Source organism: Nyctereutes procyonoides, unplaced genomic scaffold (genome assembly GCF_905146905.1).
Source record: "Nyctereutes procyonoides isolate TBG_1078 unplaced genomic scaffold, NYPRO_anot_genome, whole genome shotgun sequence".
NCBI classification, from domain to species: domain Eukaryota; kingdom Metazoa; phylum Chordata; class Mammalia; order Carnivora; family Canidae; genus Nyctereutes; species Nyctereutes procyonoides.
Window position 1 is genome coordinate 2,755,535 of NW_026575033.1, and position 20,515 is coordinate 2,776,049.

At 35.8% G+C, this 20,515-nt stretch overlaps 1 protein-coding gene across 1 annotated transcript in view; it reads right to left on the minus strand.

Moving 5' to 3' along the window:
- XPO4 (exportin 4) overlaps window positions 1-20,515 on the minus strand; it is a 124,218-nt gene that overhangs the window by 52,187 nt on the left and 51,516 nt on the right. The window contains exons 5-6 of the mRNA XM_055317417.1: window positions 19,787-19,903; window positions 18,900-19,053 (exon numbers count right to left, since the gene is read on the minus strand). Coding sequence (XP_055173392.1) covers window positions 18,900-19,053; window positions 19,787-19,903 — 271 coding nt within the window. The remainder of the gene's footprint in view (window positions 1-18,899; window positions 19,054-19,786; window positions 19,904-20,515) is intronic.

The window sequence follows — 20,515 nt, forward strand, 5'->3', positions numbered from 1 at the left end:
TAGGATTTGCTTTACAATAATCTGAGGATGGAAGAGTATAGATGAAACAAGAACTCAGAACTGAAGAAGCTGGGTGCTTTAATTTTGCACATCTTAGAAATTTTCCACAATAAAAGTCTGAGGCATTAAAAAAAGGGTTGAGTGTATGAAATAGAGGAACCAAGAGTAAGGCAATAGATTCTTTGTACTTCATAAAAAATATTCCACTTATTTTTTCCAGTTTTGTTTTAAGATTTTATTTATTTATTCATGGGAGACACAGAGAGAGAGGCAGAGACACAGGCAGAGGGAGAAGCAGGCTCCATGCAGGGAGCCCGATGTGGGACTCGAACCCGGCGCTCTGGTATCATGCCCTGAGCCGAAGGCAGACGCTCAACAGCTGAGCCACCCAGGCGTCCCTTTCTCCAGTTTTATTTCTTTAAATTTCAATGTTCCATTTTATTATTTAAAAGGCAATGATTTTGACATATACTGTTCAGTAATGAAAAATATTTATTGCTTATGCCGAGTACTGTGTTGAGCAAATGCAACAATCTCATTCCAATTTTTTAGGAGTTTGCTATCTTACATCAAAATGGTTTAAAAAAAAAACTTATTTTGTTGGACATCCAGATCTAACAAACAAAATATATCTGTATAATTCTACTAAGTATTTTCAACTAGAAAAATAACAGAATTTATTAGTACTTCAAATGCTTACAAAAGGTATAAATTTATTTTTAAATTAGGTGGGATATGAGACAGATTCACATAACCATAGTAAAATGGTTTGTCACAAAGCAGACCATCTGTCAATTTTGTTAATATAGCCAGCCAGGCAGACAGCAACCATGTAACTTAATTACAAATAATATCTCTATTGAAAGAATTACCATAAAAGGATTTTAATAAAAACTTAAACATAAACATGACAAAAAGAATAGTGTAATAATGAATGGAACAAATTTTTAAGAACAAAACTACCCTGACAAGAAAGACATGTTTTGGTTAGCAGACTGTGCTGTGAAACTGCTGAAGTGGTTGCCTTCATAAAAGGCTATTAGGGTTCTTCTGTATTACCTGAAATTACATTCACAGTAACAGTATTTCAGGTGTACAATCATTACTTTTGAATTTAAAAAACACTGAGAAGTATTATCACAATGTGAGTAAAACAATCTTATACACCATCTGGACCACATCTGTACATTCCAAATGTAAAAAATTAGGGTAATTCAATTTTTAATTTGGTATTACCAATTAATTGACTATTTCTGTATGTTTGTATAAGATATCCCAAAATATCAGTTCTCTTCCAGATAATTCATAATGTAGATTACTTTAAAAATAAAATAGAAAGACTACCTCTAAAATTCAGATAGCCAGCATTTCTATTCCTTTTTTAAAAAGTATTTATCCATCTATCTATCTATCTATCTATCTATCTATCTATCTATTTATTTATGAGAGAGAGAGAGAGAGAGAGAGAGAGAGAGAGAGAGAAAGGAAGGAGAGGCAGAGGAGAAGGGAGAGGGACAAGTAGATTCCATGCTGAGCTATTGAGCCTTGCTGGGCTCAATCCCACAACCAGGAGATCACAACTTGAGCAGACAATGAAAGTTGGATGCTAAAAAAAAAAAAAAAAAAAGAAAGTTGGATGCTTAACCACCTGCGCCACCTAGGTGACCCAGCATTTCTATTCTTAAGATAATATTTTTAAAAAGTATTTAATGTTTAAATAAAGCAATAGTTTCTTTAAAAAAAAAAAGGTCTACAAAAGTTTCAGATTTATTACTACATTAATATGCCATAATATCAGGGATCCCTGGGTGGCTCAGCGGTTTGGCACCTGCCTTTGGCCCAGGGCACGATCCTGGAGTCCCAGGATCGAATCCCACATCGGGCTCCCTGCATGGATCCTGCTTCTCCCTCCTCCTGTGTCTCTGCCTCTCTCTCTCTATGTCTATCATAAATAAATAAATAAATAAATAAATAAATAAATAAATAAATAAATAAATAAATAAATCTTTCTTAAAAAATGCCATAATATCTGAACATTATACTGCTTTTAAAAATTCAAATGTATTATCAATGAAAGAGAAGTCTGACAATGAAGTGATTATTTACCAATTAATTTGCATATTATACACACCTATGGTTTATATATATTAAACATATTATACATATTATACACCTATGGATTTTCAAAGACTTACTAGTCACAATAGGTTGATCCTAGTTAAATAAATCTGAATCAGATTTTAAATTAAGAATTTTCTTGGGCTATGGCTTAAAACATTTATCTACAATAAATACTGAACTCAAGTAATTTATAGTTTGTATCAGAATAATTCATTTCTAACCAAATTAAGTAAAATTCAGTAAAATAGCCATACAGAGCTGCTTTTAATAATCCTTTATCTTTTTAAAAATATTGTCCACATCTTATTTTACCTTCCCATTATTTTCACCAAATTAAACAACTATGAGTTACAGTACAATGATGTTTCTGTCATTGTAACAAATACCAGCTGACTCCCCCCTTAGCAAGGGTTCAAATCCTGAAGTTAAAACCCAACCAGTCTTCCAAGTTCAACGTTATCTTAATCCTCTGGAAAATCAGCTGCAGCTAGACGGAAATTCAACTGCACCTCAGAACAGTGAAGAATTAACTCTCTATTCTCTACCCTTTGTTTTACCATGATCCTATCTAGCTCTAAAGTTCTCTGCTTAGGAAAGCTCAGCAACTTCTAAGAACTCAAAAGCATATAAATGTACCATCTGCCCTATTTTATAACTGCATGATCAGAAAGAAACACACTAGGCTAAGAGCCAGGACAGAATTGAATCTCACCCTGCCACCGACTGTCACTGGATAAATCCTACTAAGTCTTCTGTCCCAAACAACAAGTCTTGAGGTCTCAAACAACAAACAGTATTATCAGTAAGTACATATATTATCTTACCACAAGGAAAGAAAAGTCATCTTTAGAAATACATTGGTCCTTACAAATGCAAATGAGTTCTTGTTTATTTACTAACACCTTTAGTAAGGGTATCATTTTATGGTGGTAAAAAGAAGACAATGAGTTATACAGTAACTATAAATCATCCTCAAATAAATACAACAAAGAGTATGAAAATTCCAACAGCCTAAACTTATATTTTATGATATAGGAAGATCTTGTAGCAACAACGAACATTTTATAAAAGTAATAAAAACTTTTAATTTCTCCATCTTCCTATGTTCTTTTTAAGTTACCTCATTAATAAAACAAAGTTTCAGAGGCAAAGGGAAAGCCAAGTTTTTCTTCTCAAATATTTAATCTGTCACTGAATTCTTCTAACAATACAAACTCTTATTTCTCTTTATGGCACAACATAGAACCAACGAGCCCAGTCTTACAGACAGCATTAAGTCCAAGTAACCAAAAGTCCTTTGAAATAAAGGAGAACTGACCTCACCTGAATGTTTTCCCAAGCCTTGCCTGCAAATAGTAACACTGGCTTTACTGGAAATCCTAATTTAGGTAAGGCTTCTATATCCCATTACTATTTTATGATCCAGTTAGCTTTCCCCAAGAGGCTGAATTAAAATTTTTTTTACCAAAACCAAACCAGATCCACAAAAATAGAAAATCAATAAAAGGCAGTGTAACCAAACTAAAAAACAGAAGTATTATTCAAGTCAACATACCAAACATACCTGCCAAACATTCTTACTACAAAGTGATACTGTCATTTATGATTAGCATTGCCAAAACTCTTAAGCATTTATGGATACCAGGTGAAGTCCTGGCTAAATAATTTTAGCAGCATAAACAAACATCCAACAACTAAAATAATACTTTGGAATCAAATCACCTTACTTCAATAATTAAATAAAATATATTTGTTAAGCATCTTTACTTTATGCTAGACTGTGCAAGGTGCTAAGACAATATAGTGAACAATGCTTTCATGAGCTTCCAAATGAGTGGGTAAACAGATTTATTCAAATAAGCTACAAGTGAAAATTTATAAATAAGAAGTAAGCCCAGTGAGAGAAAATCAGATATCACATACATATGAGAGGGCAAAAGAAAAGAAACCTGATCTAGGGTATAAATCTGAGGCACAATTAAGTGGTGATTAGACAAAGGGGAGAAGGTGTCCAGGCAGAGAAAGTCCATGTGAAGAGGTACCAAGGCAGAAGGAAACAGCTTGTGAGAGCAACTCTAACAAAACAGCACGGAAGAGTTTTAAGAAGGAGGCAGAGATCAGACCATCTAGAATTGTAGAGCCCTTTTTTAAACTGGGATGATGGGATGAGAGGATCACAGGACCAGGGATACTTTCTTTGGACAGCAGTGATCTGAAACAGAATGAAAGTCTTCTTCAAGAGAGTAAGACTGGGGCACAATGGGTAAGTAATCAGCTCACTGGATCAAGAGACGATTCTACCAAATTCCAGGAGCTGTATATGTTGCTCCACCCAGGGTTGAGGTGGAGGATACCTTCATAAATTACCTTCTACACATGTAAAACCTATATATAATAAGTATTTAATAAAAATTATGGTTTGTAGATGACACTATATGTATAAATTTTTTTTAATCAACCAGAAGTACTATTTGAGCCAATAAATTCAGCAACATCACATGGCACAAGATTAACATAAAAAATGTATTTCTAGGGCACTTGCATGGCTCAGTGGTTAAGCATCTGCCCTTTGGCTCGGATTCTGGTCCCAGAGTCCTGGAATCGAGTCCTGCATCGGGATCCCTGCAGGGAGCCTGCTTCTCCCTCTGCCTGTGTCTTTGCCTCTCCTTCTGTGTCTCTTGTGAATAAATTTTTTAAAAAACATATTTCTATACACTAGCAATGAATATGAAAATAATGTTAAATCAACTCCATTTAATTGAATTAAAAAAAATAAAACATACAAGAATAAATTTAACAAAATTTCTACCCTGAAAACCATAAAACACTGTTGTAAAAAATTAACGATCTAAATAACTGAAGGATATCCCATGTTTATGGATCAGAAAATTTAACACTGTTAACAATACTCCCCAAACTGATCTACTGATTCAACACAATACCTATCAAAATCCCAGCTGCCTTTTCTGCAGAAATTGATAAGCTAATTCTAAATTTCATAGAAAATACAATGGACACAGAAAAGACAAAATAATCTTCAAAAAAAGAACAAAGTTGGAGGACAAAAACTTTCTGATTTTAAAACTTCTTACAAAGCTATAATAATCAAGACAGTGTGGCACTGGTATAATAAAAGACATAAAAGGGATCCCTGGGTGGCGCAGCGGTTTAGCGCCTGCCTTTGGCCCAGGGCGCGATCCTGGAGACCCGGGATCGAATCCCACGTCAGGCTCCCGGTGTATGGAGCCTGCTTCTCCCTCTGCCTGTGTCTCTGCCTCTCTCTCTCTCACTGTGTGCCTATCATAAAATAAATAAAACAACAAAAAAAAAAATAAAAGACATAAAAACCCAGGGAATAAAATTAAGAAGCCAGTAATACACTGTTAGATTTACAGTTTAGTAATCTTACACAAACTTGTGAGGACAAGACAATTCAATTGGAAAATATCTTTTTCAACAAATAATGCAGGAACATGATAGTCACATGCAAAAAAATGAAACTGGATCTCCATCTTGTACTGTATACAAAAGCTAACTTAAAATGATGATAAGATGTAATATATGACCGACTTAACTATATAGGCTAAAAACCCATGAAACTGTTAGAATAAAATATAAGATTAAATCTTTGTGGCCTTAAGAACAAGAACAGAGTTGGAGTAGTGACATAATCTGACTTACTATGAAGCTGCGATAAACCAGTGTGGAATTGGAAAGAGAATGGACAAGTAGATCAGAGGATAAGAAAAATGAGGCCAGAAACATAACCACAGAAATGTAGCCAAATAATCTTTGACAAAGAAGCAAAGGTAATACAATGGAGTAAAGACAGTCTTTTCAAGAAATAGTGCCTGAACAACTGGACATCCAATGCAAACAAAAAACAAACCATCTAGACACAGACCTTACACCCTTCAGAAAAATTAAGTCAAAATGGATTAACAGACCTAAATGTAAAACACAAAACTAAAATTCCTAGAATATAGAAGAAAATCTAGATGATCATACATTTGACAATGACTCTTTACATATAATATCAAAGTCATGATCCATGATAGAAAGAATAAGCTGAACTTCATTAAAATTAAACTTCTACTCTGTAAAGGACAAGATTAATTACAGGAATAAGCCACAGACTAGTAGAATATATTTGCCAAAGATATTTCTGGCAAAAGACTATTATCCAAAATATACAAAGAACTCTTAAAGTTCAACAATAAGAAAACAAACAACCCAGCTTTAAAAATGGGCCAAAGACCTTGACATCTCAGCAAAGATATACATACGCCAATAAGCACATGAAAAGATGCTCCACATCATATATCACAGGGAAATGCACATCAAAACAACGAGATATCACTACACACCTATCAGACTGGCCAAAATCTGAACACTGACAACAACAAATGCTGACAAGGATGTGGACCTAAAGGAACACTCAATCGTTGCCAGTGAGAATGCAAAATGGTATAGTCACTCTGGAGGACAGTCTGTCAGTTTCTTACATATGATCCAGCAGCAATGCTCCTGGCTGTTTACCTAAAGAAGTTGACTATTTGTGTCAACACAAAAACCTACACAAAGATGTTTAGTCATAACTGACAAGACTTACAAGCAACCAAGATGTCCTTCAGTAGGTCAGTAAGTAAACTGTCATCCAGACAACAGAATACTACTCAGTGAAAATAAATAAGCTATCAAGCATTGAAGAGATATAGAGGAATCTTCAATGCATATTACTAAGTGAAAAGTCAATCTGAAAAGTCAATCTGAAAATCTACATACTATATGATTCCAATTATATAACATTCTGGAAAAGGAGAAACTATGGAGACAGTGGCTGGCAAGGGTTTGGGGAGAGATAGGGATAAACAGGAGGAACAAAGAGGGTTTGTAGGGCAGTGAAACTACTCTGTATGGTACCGTAATGGTGGATACATGTCATTATACATTTGTCAAAACCCAAAGGACACCAAGAGTGAACTCTTAGGTAAACCATGGACTTTGATGATAATGATGTGTCACTTGTAGGTTCATTAATGATAACAAACACATAACTCTGTGGGGTGGGGGTAGAAGGGTAAGATATTGATAATGGGAGACTATATATATGTTGGGGAACAGAGGATACAGGAAATCTCTACCTTCTGCTCAATACTGCTATGAATCTAAAATTCCTCTAAAAAAGGTCTATTTAAAAAAAATCTTTCTGACCTTGGGTTATGCAAAGCCCTCTTATATCAGAAGCACAAATAAAAGAAAAAAAACATAAATCAGACATCATGAAAATTAAAAATTTCTAGGTTTCATAGGTCATTATCAATAAAGTAAAAAGATAACTCACAGAAAGGTAGAGAATATTTGAAAATTATACATCTCCCAATGGATTTGTTTTACATATTTATAATATGTACAGGACTCTTATAACTCAAAAATTAAAAAAAAATAACTCAATTTAAAAATGGACAAAGGAGGGGTGCCTGAGTGACTTAGTCAGTTAAGCAGTTAAGATAAGTTAAGATAAGAGCAGTTATCTGCTCTTGGCTCAAGTCATGATCTCAGTCAGGGTCCTAGGATCAAGCCCCACTTCCGGCTCCCTGCTCAATGGGGAGTCTGCTTCTCCCTCTGCCTCCACCCCTCTCCCTCACCCTGCTTGTACACTCTCTCTCTCTCAAATAAAATATTTTAAAAATAAATAAAAATTAAAAATAAAAAAATAAAAATGGACAAAGGACCTCTATGGACATTTCTCTAAAGAAGATACACAAATGGTCAATTACCATGGAAATGATGCTCAACAGCATTTACCATTAGGGTTAAGGCAAATCTAAGCCACAGTGAGATACCACTTTGTATGAAACAGAATGGTTATAAACAAAAAACCCCCAGATTAAGTGTAGGTGAGGATGCAGGCAAAACAGAATACTTATACATTCCAATGTTGATGCAAAATAGTTTAGGTACTATGGAAAACAGTCTGATAGTTCTTCAAAATGTTAAATATACAGTTAACATATGACCCAGCAATCTACTCGTATAGATACACATGTCCAAGAGAAATGGGAACATACATCCACAAGTACAGAAAACTTATACAAAGATGTTCACAGATTATTCTATATTGAAATTTGTTTTTTAAAAAATGGAAAGAAGGGCACCTGGGTGGCTCAGTGATTGAGTGTCTACCTTTGGTTCATGGCGTGATCCTAGGGTACTGGGACTGAGTCCCACCATTGAGCTCCCTGAATGGAGCCTGCTTCTCCCTCTGCCTATATCTCTGCCTGTGTGTGTATGTGTGTCCCGTGAATAATAAAATTTTAAAAATAAAATTAAAAATTAAAAAACGGGAAGAACTGGGACATCTGGGTGGCTCAGTGGTTGAGCATCTACCTTCAGCTAAGGGCGTGATCCCAGGGTCCTGGGATCAAGTCCCACACTGGGCTCCCCAGAGGGAGCCTGCTTCTTCCCATGCCTAGGTCTCTGCCTCTCTCCCTATGTCTCTCATGAATAAATGAATAAAATCTTAAAAAAAAAAAAAAAAGGAACTCAAAAGACCATCAACTGATCAGCAGATGAACAACAAAATAAAACATGGTATTATCCAGAATGGAATATTACTTGGCAACACAAAAAGGAATGGAATACTGATATGTCTACAAAATGAATAAATATGTTCAAAAATATGCCACATAAAAGTGACAAAAACTCCACATATTGTATGATTCCATTTATTTGTTTCTTTTAAAATATTTTATTTATTTATTCATAAGAGACAGAGAGAGAGGGGATCCCTGGGTGGCGCAGCGGTTTGGCGCCTGCCTTTGGCCCAGGGCGCGATCCTGGAGACCCGGGATTGAGTCCCACGTCGGGCTCCTGGTGTATGGAGCCTGCTTCTCCCTCTGCCTGTCTCTGCCTCTCTCTCTCTCACTGTGTGCCTATCATAAGTAAATAAAAAACAAAAAAATTAAAAAAAAAAAAAAGAGACAGAGAGAGAGAGAGAGACAGACAGACAGACACAGGCAGATGGGCAGAGGGAGAAGCAGGCTCCATGCAGGGAGCCTGACATGGGAGTCAGTCCGGGGTCTCGGTCCTGCCCTGGGCCGGAGGTGGTGCTAAACTGCTGAGCCACCCAGGATGCCCCTTGTATGATTCCATTTAAATAAAACATCCAGAATAGAAAAATCTAGAGATAGAAAGTAGATTAGTAGTTGCTATTGAAAGGAAGTAGAGATGGGGTGGGGGTGGGGGGCGGGATAGCCAAGGCGGGAATGTTAAACGGTTTCTTTTTGGAATGATAAATATTCCCTAAAATCAATGTTGGTGATGGTTGCACAACTTGAGTAAACTTTAGAGAAAAAATTTAATTGTACATTTTAAATGTGTTACTTGTGGGGTGCCTGGGTGGCTCAGTCAGTTAAGCATCCAACTATTCATCCCAACTCAGGTCATGATCTAGCACTGAGATGGAGCCTGCATAATAGTAGGGCTCCATGCTAGGCATGGAGCTTGCTTGACATTTTTTTCTCCCTCTCTCTAACCCTCCACAGCCTCTATCCCTGGCATGTTTGCTTTCTTGCTTGCTTTCTCTCTTAAATATACAAATAAATATAATAAATTATAAATAAATATGAATGTGTAACTTATATGGTTTGTGAATTATAGATCATAATGCCTTTAAAAAACAAAACATGATATTTCTTGAGCTTTATGCTGTGTTCACATGTTTCTTATCAATGCCAAATACAAGTTTCTTCATATGAATCCTCAATTAAGAACACAGTTGTTTTATTTTTTTTAAAGATTTTATTTATTCATGAGAGACAGAGAGAGAGAGAGAGAGAGAGAGAGAGAGAGAGGCAGAGACACAAGCAGAGGGAGAAGCAGGCTCCATGCAGGGAGCCCGATGCGGGACTCCATCCCAGACCCCAGGATCACGCCCTGGCCCTAAGGCAAGCGCTAAACCGCTGAGCCACCCAGGGATCCAAAGAACACAGCTGTTTTAATGAAAAGACATAATATACCAAGCAGACATTTTAGATGACTTACAAATGCGAGTAAAATCTTATTAAAGTCTTTCATATAGGGCAATTCCCCACGTCCTTCTTCTCTGTGAAGGAAACCTGATGTATAATGAGGACTATTTACTACACTGTGGATTAAAAAATAGAGAATCTAAGATTAAAAATTCAAAAGACTACAGTAAGTGATGTATATCCCAATTAGGTTACATTTACATTACTTTTATGCAAGTCAATGCTACACATTTAGATGTGGATACATGTTTTGGTCGTAGGTCAGAGAACTTTCAGGCTATTAAGCTCTCTTTTGTATTCCATTTCAGTATGTTGGTTACTTACTCACTATAGTGTAGGGCTAGGCTAGTCAACCAAAGCTGATGTGAAGAGAGAGAAAAGGCTTCATTCCCTCTTTTAAGGAAGTTAAAAATTAGGCTGAGCTGTGGAACCACAATGTTAATACTAATCACTGGAATCTCACACAAGAATTGCCTAGGCAATGATAACAGCCTGTGAGAACAATAACTTTGTTTTAATGGTAATGGATTCGCACTTTTCCCCAGTGCAAATAATGACAAAATCTGCTAAAGACAACTGACCAAGGTAAGAAGTACAGTTTTATCCAAGGCAAAAGTAAAGTCTCTTTAACTGATAAAAAGATTAAACCCATATGGTCTTAATGCTCTCTCTAAACCACAGCTTTCTAATATGAACAAAAAAAATCCTGCCATCAAAATTAAAATGTGAATGCCTTTCTAGAATTCACTTTAGATATTAATAAATCAAAACTCTTGTAATTTCTTGAGTATTCACTACTCACTTAAACCTAACACATGGGAAAAATGTACTTTAGTGGGCATCTTCCCATTAACATAATTTTGCAAATAATACAATCTCAAACTCTATGCTTCAGAGTACAGCCCAGGAATACCTTGTAAGTAGTGGCATTCACTAAGAATTTATTGAACTGTTAACCTACATGGTTCATGGAATTCAGAACTCAATGAATATATTTCTTTATAAACAATTAAATAATTTCAATGGAAATCATGGTCTAGTGAACAATATTGCATTTAAAGTAATTTGGTCAGGGACACCTGGGAGGCTCAGCGACTAGCATCTGCTTTCAGCTCAGGGCGTAATCCTGGTGTTCTGGGATTGAGCCTCACATAGGGCTCCCTGCATGGAGCCTGTTTCTCCCTCTGCCTCTCATGAGTAAATAAAATCTTTAAAATATATATATATATAAAGTAATTTAGTCAGACCTGCCCAAGAGACCTTACATAAATGATATATAACTTATTGACCCAAAAGGGCACCAAAGCATTCTGCTTCTGGCATGTAAGGTTCAACTTTTAAGTTGCCTGTGTCTTTAAATTACTAAGCAATTGAGATAAGAGAGTTAAAAAGTATGGGAGTTGTTTCCTCTTGGAGAGACTTTTTTCTAATGCTCAATACATTCCTCCCTGCTCCTGCAATGGATTTAAACCACATAAAGTAGCAAGAGAAAAATCTGTGGGCTTAGAAAAACAAAACTGCACAGCCCTACTCAAGACAGTAGCAAACAACTTAGTGGGCCTTCCCTTGTTTGCTCTCCAACCACCTGCAAGTTGACATCAGAAAAGCAGTTCTGTTACCATTTTCCTATAGCCAAAGATCCTACCAGCTATAGTAGTTCTGTGTGATGTATAATGGGATAATAACTGTTGAGTCATACAGTAGGGTATCACAAGCAATAAAACATATATAAGAACTACCAAGTTCAAAAGTTCAACCACCAAATAGTTTTCAAAATATTACAGTATAGGTAATACATAATTTAGCACAATCCATGATGACCTAGGACTACAGGGACAACTACTCCCAACATAATCTTTCCTTCCAATGGCTTGAAGTCAGAAATTCTTGCTGGTTCCTCCCGGATATGTTTTTTTGTAAAGCAGAAATATCCCCGGAAGGATAATGCATAAACTACTTCATACACTGATTAATGACTTTACAGACAGACTTTTATCTTTTAAAGTGTATGATATCAGGTATAAACAGAGAACAATTTGGGGAAAAACTCAAAAAAAAAAAAAAAAAAGGACCGAGAAAGACGCCTCACGATGTCTTTATATATTTACCTATACACACTTAAAAATCCCATCAGATGTTGATTTCTACTACTTTGCTCCTCCTCTACTTTTGAACAAACCTGGACAAAACTGATCAAACCGGCATTTAAAAACTAAGACTCTTGGATCATGATAGTAGGCATGCCATACTTCCTACAACTTACTAATCTCCTCACTACCTCAACGGCATCCTGAGCTATCTAAGCAACTATATCATTGACCTATCTAGCACTGTAACATCACACGTTCTTGCCCTAATTCTGACTCTTCCCCTTTGGCAACAAACAAGTTCACCTCCCCAAAGTATAAAGTATAAAACCAAACCAAACTTTCAATTGTCTCAAACTGCCACTCCATTTCTCATAGTTCATGGTCCATGAAATACCAACACTTTCTACTTCAATTACCAATCACCATTCAATCACTGAAATGGCTTTTGTGCAATACCCCACGCACTCAGCACTCAAACAGACCTCCACATGACTTTTTGTGGCCTTCTATCCAATCCCCACCTTCCTTATCAGTAATAGAGCATGTCTACTACCTTTATTTTTTGAAACAGTCATCTGTCTTTGCTTCCCAGGCTCCTTGCCTGGTCATTCCCTCTGCTTGTATGAACTGCCCTGTTCAATCTCTTTTGCTTCTTCCTGGATCTTACTATTGCTGTACTCAAAAATTCTACTATTGATCTGCTCTCCTCTCTGAATGATCTTTCTCACTCTTTACTTCAATGACCTAGTAGAAGTATCTCCCAAAACTTTATCCTTACCCTTAATTTCTCTCTACAACATTCTACTGACAGGAGGCAGTTGACCTGTGCAGCAAGATTTCTAACCCTTGGCATGACTGATATTTTTAAAACCTTGAGACTTAATTCACGTACTACACAATTTACTCATTGACAGTACAATTCAATGGTTTTTAGTATATTCAGAGTTAGGTAACCATCACCATGATAGAAAGTTTTCATCACTCAAAAAGAAGCCCCATGCACTTAAGCCATTACTTCCTATTTTCTTCCAGCCATCCCAACCATCCCAGCCCTCGGTAACCACTAATCTTTCTGTTTCCATAGATCTGCCTATCTGGAATTGTACAAGTGGGTCTTTTGTGAATGACTTCTTTCACTTAGGATGTATGATGTTTCCAAGGTTTATTCCTGCTGTTGCATGTATCAGTATCTGCATTCCTTTTTATTGATGAATAACAGTCTATAATGTGGGTAAACCACATTTATCCATTCATCAGTTGATGGCTACTTGGGTCATTTCCACTTTCTGCCTATTACAGAAAGTATACTGCTAAGTACATCCACATAAAAGCTTTTGTGTGGATCACTATTGACATTTTGGGCACAACTACTGCTTCCTGTGGGAGCTGTCCTGTGCATTTTAAGATGTCTAGCAGTACCCCTGGCCTCTAACCACCAGCTGACAGTAACACTCCCCTAATAGTGATAACCAAATACATTTCCAGCCATTGCAAAATGTCCCAAGTATACAAAATCACTCCAACTGAGAACCATTCCTGTAGAGTTATTTTTCTTCAGTGAAACTCTGTATGTACATTAAATTTAAGATAATTGTAAAATATTATATGATAGCACTAAGACTCTTAAATATTAATAAATATCTAGATATTCAATCTGTGTATTCTTTTCACTAATGCCTCTCTGCACATTCTAGCTCCACTGCTGAGTTAGCCTCAATTGGCTTTCTCGATAACATTTTCAGTCATAATTTATACACTTCTCTGTAATAAACTTCCAAAAACTTCAGCAGCCAACTACACAAAATTTCCTTCCAGGCAATCTCATATATATTTTGGTCTACAATCTTATCCTTTATCAACAAATATTTATGTATATACAAGTTTGGAAGACGAGCATGCATATTTACTCACGGGTAATTTCTCCTATCAATCCTTTTGGCATTCCAAATTGATATTAGGGCAATTAAGTTACATATTAACAGATATAGCTATCACTCAACACCATGACATATCTCAGGTACTTCCTAATCCCCCAGTCTCTTCTGCCTTTCCGATCAATAGTTAATTATCTGTTTGGATAACTGGATAAAAGAATTAAGCCTGATCACTATCCCACATCATACATAAAACTTAATTCAAAATGGATCAAAGTCTTCAATATAAGAAGCCAGTATTAGAAGAAGACACAGGCATAAATACAAATCTTCATGATCTTGGATCAGGCAATGATTTCTGAGATACGACAACAAAAGGAAAAATAAATAACTTGGACATCATCAAATCCAAATTTTCTGTGTTTCAAAGGACATCAAAAAAAGTAAAATACAACTCACAGAAATGGAGGAAAATATTTGAAAATCATATTATCTGTTAAGGGACCTGTATCTAGAATACATAAGAAACTATTACAACTCAGTTTTAAACAGACAAATAAACCAATAAAAAAATAGACAACAGATTTCAATAGCATTTTTCTGAAGAAGACACACAAATGGCCCACAACCACATAAGAAGATATTTAATACATTAACCATCACAGTAATGCAAATCAAAATCACAATGTGATACCACTTTATATGAAATAGGATGGCTATAAACAGACCGATAACAAGTGTTGCCCAGGATGTGGAGAAATTGGAAACCTCATATAATGCTGGTGAGAATGTTAAATGGTACAGCTAGTTTAGAAAACAGCTTGGCAATTCCTCAAAAGATTAAACACAGAGTTTCTTTCTTTTTTTTTTTTTTTAAACACAGAGTTTCCATATGATCCAGCAATTCTACTCCATGGATATATCAGACAAATGAAATGTAAGTCCAAGCATGAACTTATAATGAATGTTCATAGAAGCAGCATTATTCATAGTAACCAAAAAGCTGAAATAACCCAACTGTCAGTGATCAATAAAAAAAAATGTGGTATATTTTTACAAGAGAAAATTATATGTACGTAGAGACAGAGAGGAAAAATGAAATAAAGGGACAGAATATTTTCAACTGGTGAATCTTGTATTGGGGCACACGCCAATTCTGTCAATTACTCTTGTAGTATCTCTGTATGTTTGGAATTATACCAAAATAAAAAGATTCAAAGGAGAAAGCACATAATAAAAAATTATTAGGGAATGACAGTGAAAATTTAAGACCGCCTCATTTAACAAGATACCATTCTAAATGATCAAATGTATTTGATACAAAATATACATTTTACAAGGTCTATTAGCTATTCATTTATCTTAAAAGATAAATCATTTTTTTTTAATTTTTATTTATTTATGATAGTCACAGAGAGAGAGAGAGAGAGGCGCAGAGACATAGGCAGAGGGAGAAGCAGGCTCCATGCACCGGGAGCCCGATGTGGGATTCGATCCTGGGTCTCCAGGATCGCGCCCTGGGCCAAAGGCAGGCGCCAAACCACTGCGCCACCCAGGGATCCCGATAAATCATTTTTTAAAAAGCCAACCAGGGAATCCCTGGGTGGCCCAGCAGTTTAGCACCTGCCTTCCGCCAAGGCGTGATCCTGGAGTCCTGGGATCAAGTCCCACGTCAGGCTCCCTGCATGGAGCCTGCTTCTCCCTCTGCCTGTGTCTCTGCCTCTCTCTGTGTGTCTTTCAATAAATAAATAAATAAAATTTAAAAAATAAAATAAAATAAAAATAAAAAGCCAACCATTTTATATTAACTAAGTTAAACTTGATCTATAGGCCCTCTTCAAGGTACAAAGCTAAGTAATTATCCAATTCCCTCCCCAATGATTAAATAGATCACCAAGAAATTGCCAAAATTAGAAATTATATCAGAACTGGGTTCTTTGAAACTGATTACCTTAAGTACTGCTGAAAATATAGCTTAATTTTTTTAAAAGATTTTATTTATTTATTCACAAGAGATAAACAGAGAAGGCAGAGGGAGAAGCAGGCTCCCTACGGGGAACCTGAGGACAGGACTTGATCCCAGGACCCTGGGATCACAACCTGAGTCAAAGGCAGACAGACGCTCAATCACTAAGCCACCCAGGTGTCCCTAATATAGCTTAATTTAACTCCATTGTCATGCCTTTTCTCCTATACTTAAAGGAAGCAATACTGGACTGGAGTTCAGATAGCCAACAAATGGCTACTAGGCAAACATCTACGGTTAGATATGAATTCATCTCTAACCAATTCATCTCTCTATTCATCAAGTAGAATATCCAAAGGTCAAGATCAAGATCTATTTTTGCTTAAACAAGGACTTATTTCTTTTGGGAACACTGTAGCTGTGCTTATTTTCAGATGACATGTTTTGCAAAGCTTTACCTAAATACATTATGAAAATATTTTATGTGTATGTATCTTTAAACAAACTTTGTTTCCAAACTCCCACAGCACTGTTTCCCTTTACGAAACAGCCACTCTTCAGCCAACTACATTTTCCCCTAAAACAGAGATTTAAAATTGGCTCCAATATATGCAGTGTAACTTTTGTTAATTTTCCCTACATATATAATTAATGTTTTGATAGCTCCATATGGCCTGTTATTTTTTAAGTCTGTCTCAAAGTTTTTCAACATCTTTTTTACTAACAAAAACTGGAGCAAAAATATTACAACACTCAAAGGGAAAATTCTTTAAAAAGCAAACCTAAGAAAATATGTGCCTTTTAACAACAACAACAAAAAAACATACTGAAGATATAAAATTAATAACTAGTAGAAAGATGATTAGAGAGCAAGGATAAAAGCGGAAAAGTGATTAACATCCCTGCTGCCCCACAGAGCAACAGCTCACCATGATTGCCTTGGGGAAGAAAACTGGAGAAGTTAAGATCTGAGTCAGACTAAATGCCCTATACAGAACTTCAGTTTTCTACTACATGAATATATTACATTGAAAATAGAAGAAAGAGTTGTACCTCATCCCACTCAGCCCCTTTAAAATCCTACAATTTTACCAGCTAAAAATAGTAGGTAATTTCTAGTATGTGAATGCAGCAACTCTTGGCTCTGTTGAAATAAAGATGAGTCTCATCCTAAATCTCTGATATGGCTGAACACGTATTTTCTATTTGCTTGTCATCTGTCTTTTTTCTCCTAAATAGATTCCCTAGCTCCCCATACCCAGGCCCCCAAGAAAAGACTGATTAAAGACATGTACAACAGGTTTATATTAAATTTCCTCTATAATTAGATCAAGAAAAAAGAATGTGACACAGGTGGCTGATGAGCTTTTTTATTCAAATAAACTGTTAGAAGCTCAAAAAATAGCAGCTAACTCCTAAGTTTTTATTTTTATTTTTTTAAATATTTTATTTATTTATTCATGAGAGACAGAGAGGGGGGGGGGGAGGGAGAAGCAGGCTCCATGCAGGGACCCTGACGTGGAATTTGACCCCGCGTCTCCTGGATCAGGCCCTGGGCCAAAGGTGGCGCTAAACCACTGAGCCACCCAGGCTGCCCCACTCCTAAGTTTTTAAATGTATTACTAAATTTAATTCATTCAACAATCCATATTCCCATTTTATATTTGGAAAAACTGAGACTCGGTGATGTTAATTTGCCTAACATCAGCTAAGAATTGAACCTAGATTTCTCTAATTCAACTATGATAAAAATGAAGAGACTCTAGATAGTATAGGTTTCAACCTATCAATAAGCAGCAAATGTTCTAGAAAGCAAATCATAAACCTTAGGGACGCCTGGGTGGCTCAGCGGTTGAGCATCTGCCTTCAGCTCAGGTCATGATCTTGGAGTCCTGGGATGAAGTCCCACATCAGGTTCCCCACAGGGAGCCTGCTTCTCCCTCAGCCTGTGTCTCTACCTCTCTCTGTGCCTCTCATGAATAAATATATAAAATCTTAAAAAAAAATCATAAACCTTAGAGTAAAAAATACAAATTTTTCAACTTTAATAACTGATTTTTTTAAAAAGTAGATATATGTACCTACAATTTAACCCATTTAAACTTATTTTGGAATCCCTGGGTGGCTCAGCTGTTCAGCGCCTGCCTTTGCCCCAGGGCGTGATCCTAGAGTTCCGGGACTGAGTCCCGCATCAGGCATGGAGCCTGCTTCTCTGCCTGTGTCTCTGCCTCTCTCTCCCTATGTCTATGAATAAATAAATAAAATCTTAAAAATAAATAAATAATTTATTTTGTATTACTCATAATTAGCTAGAAATAAAAGTTTTACATTTTTATATTAAAAAAGGTCTTCAAAGAATAAACATACTACCTTACTATGCATACTTGAACAGTATCTTCATCCATAAAGATTAAATTAGAGAATGCCAAATTAGTCTTATGGAAAGTCAGCCAAAAAATCCAATGTAATCACATGTTACTTGGAGAAAATGACTTCGTTTCTTGACAAAACTTCACTTCCCACCTTCTTCCTTTTCCTTCCTAGGAACACTACTATTAGTCAGCAATAGCCCCATTATCTACTAAATGTTTCCATTTATTTGACTCTCTTCTGCAAAGTTGTAATGAAATTTTAAATCTTGTTAGTCCATTGAATTGTGTATTCTAAAATGAAAAAAATTAAATTTCATTTCTAAAAAAACTTATATTTTCTTTCAACATGCTTTACAAACCTACAGAGATACAGTATTTTTAGCCAGAATTAAGTCATCTATGAAAATTACCACAAATAAACTATTTGGTTGTTAAAAGGATATAATTTGGAGGAAGAAAGTTCCAGCTCAAGACTTGATTGGCGAGTGCAAGGTAACGCTGAAATACCGAAGACATCTGAGCATTGAGGTTTTCCCGCCTGCTGAACTCCTGAAGAACTTCAACCGTTAACATGAAGATTTGACGAAGGTCTTCTTCCTATAATAAATCACACATATTAATCAAAAGCATGTTCAAAATGTATTCCCATTTTAGAACCATAAAATGAAACAAAAACCTTAAAATTTTCAATAGAAAACACTACCTCTTTAAGAACATTTTCCATTTTTAGGCCTGCTCATAATTTATATTGCAATATGCTTTCAAGTGACACTGGTTTGAATGAATACACCTACTGTAATATAAATGCTACTCCACAAAGAAGTTGAGTCTTTACAACTACTACAAAGCTGGAGGGGTCAGTTGCTTTTGCACAGAGCCCTCGGATTTAAGCCAATGCCTTCACATAACTTTACTTCAGAGCCAAACAATACATATGAGACAAAGAGCCCACACCATCTGCAATAACATTTTAAATACATGGCCCTCGTTGGCACTCTGCCAGGCCTATTTTAAGGGCCAGCAAAATCCCACCAATTGAATTAGTTACATCTAAATGCAATAAGAACAAATAAATAATCTAAGGATCTTTGGAGGGGTATTTCCTTTTTGTTTAAAGACTAGAATTAAACAATAAATCTAAAATTGTCAACTATGTTCACCAAATCTTCATCCTATGCTATCTTTTATCCTTTACTAAATGCTATGAAATCACAATACAACTCTTCAAGTACAGGCCATCATTCAACTAGATAAAATAAATGTTCTCACTCCATTAGAAATAGATTGTATAAAAAGTAAACAATCTAATAAAACATAAAAATACCAATACCTGAAAAACTCTTTTGCAGTTACCATGGAATTCCATACTGAGTCCAATGTTGCTAGTTTTACTTGAACTTGAGAATTCACTCAATAGTGCAGTTAGAATGGAACAGGCCAGAGTTTGCTGTAATTATTTGATAAGAAAAAAACTATAAGGCATTTTTTTCCAGTGCTTCGCTTCAATACAGTATTTGTTCAAAGGACATTTTCTATCTTCAGATCTTTCATTATATCTTTAGATCTTATAACTACCAGTCAGAAAACTAGATATGACAAAGTAAAGATTGGCTCTTCTAAGTAGCCTAGTAATTATAAATAGTACTTCCTCAATTTCAGTTATACAAATCTATCTAAGACTTAGGACACATACCTACTCAAACATAGAGTGCAAATGACATTTCAAGATAATGTTGAATGTATTATTTCATTCACTTCATACAAAAATCCATATCCCCATTTTACATTTTAACAAGTGAGGTTTTTTTTTGTTTTTTTTTTACAAGTGAGATTTAAAGAGGGTAAAGAGGGCAGCCCAGGTGGCTCAGCGGTTCAGCGCTGCCTTCAGTCCAGGGCCTGATCGAGTCCCACGTCAGGCTCCCTGCATGGAGCCTGCTTCTCCCTCTACCTGTCTTTCTCTCTCTCATAAGTAAATAAAATCTTTATAAATAAATAAATAAATAAATAAATAAATAAATAAATAAATAAATAAATAAATAAATAAATAAAGTAAGTAAGT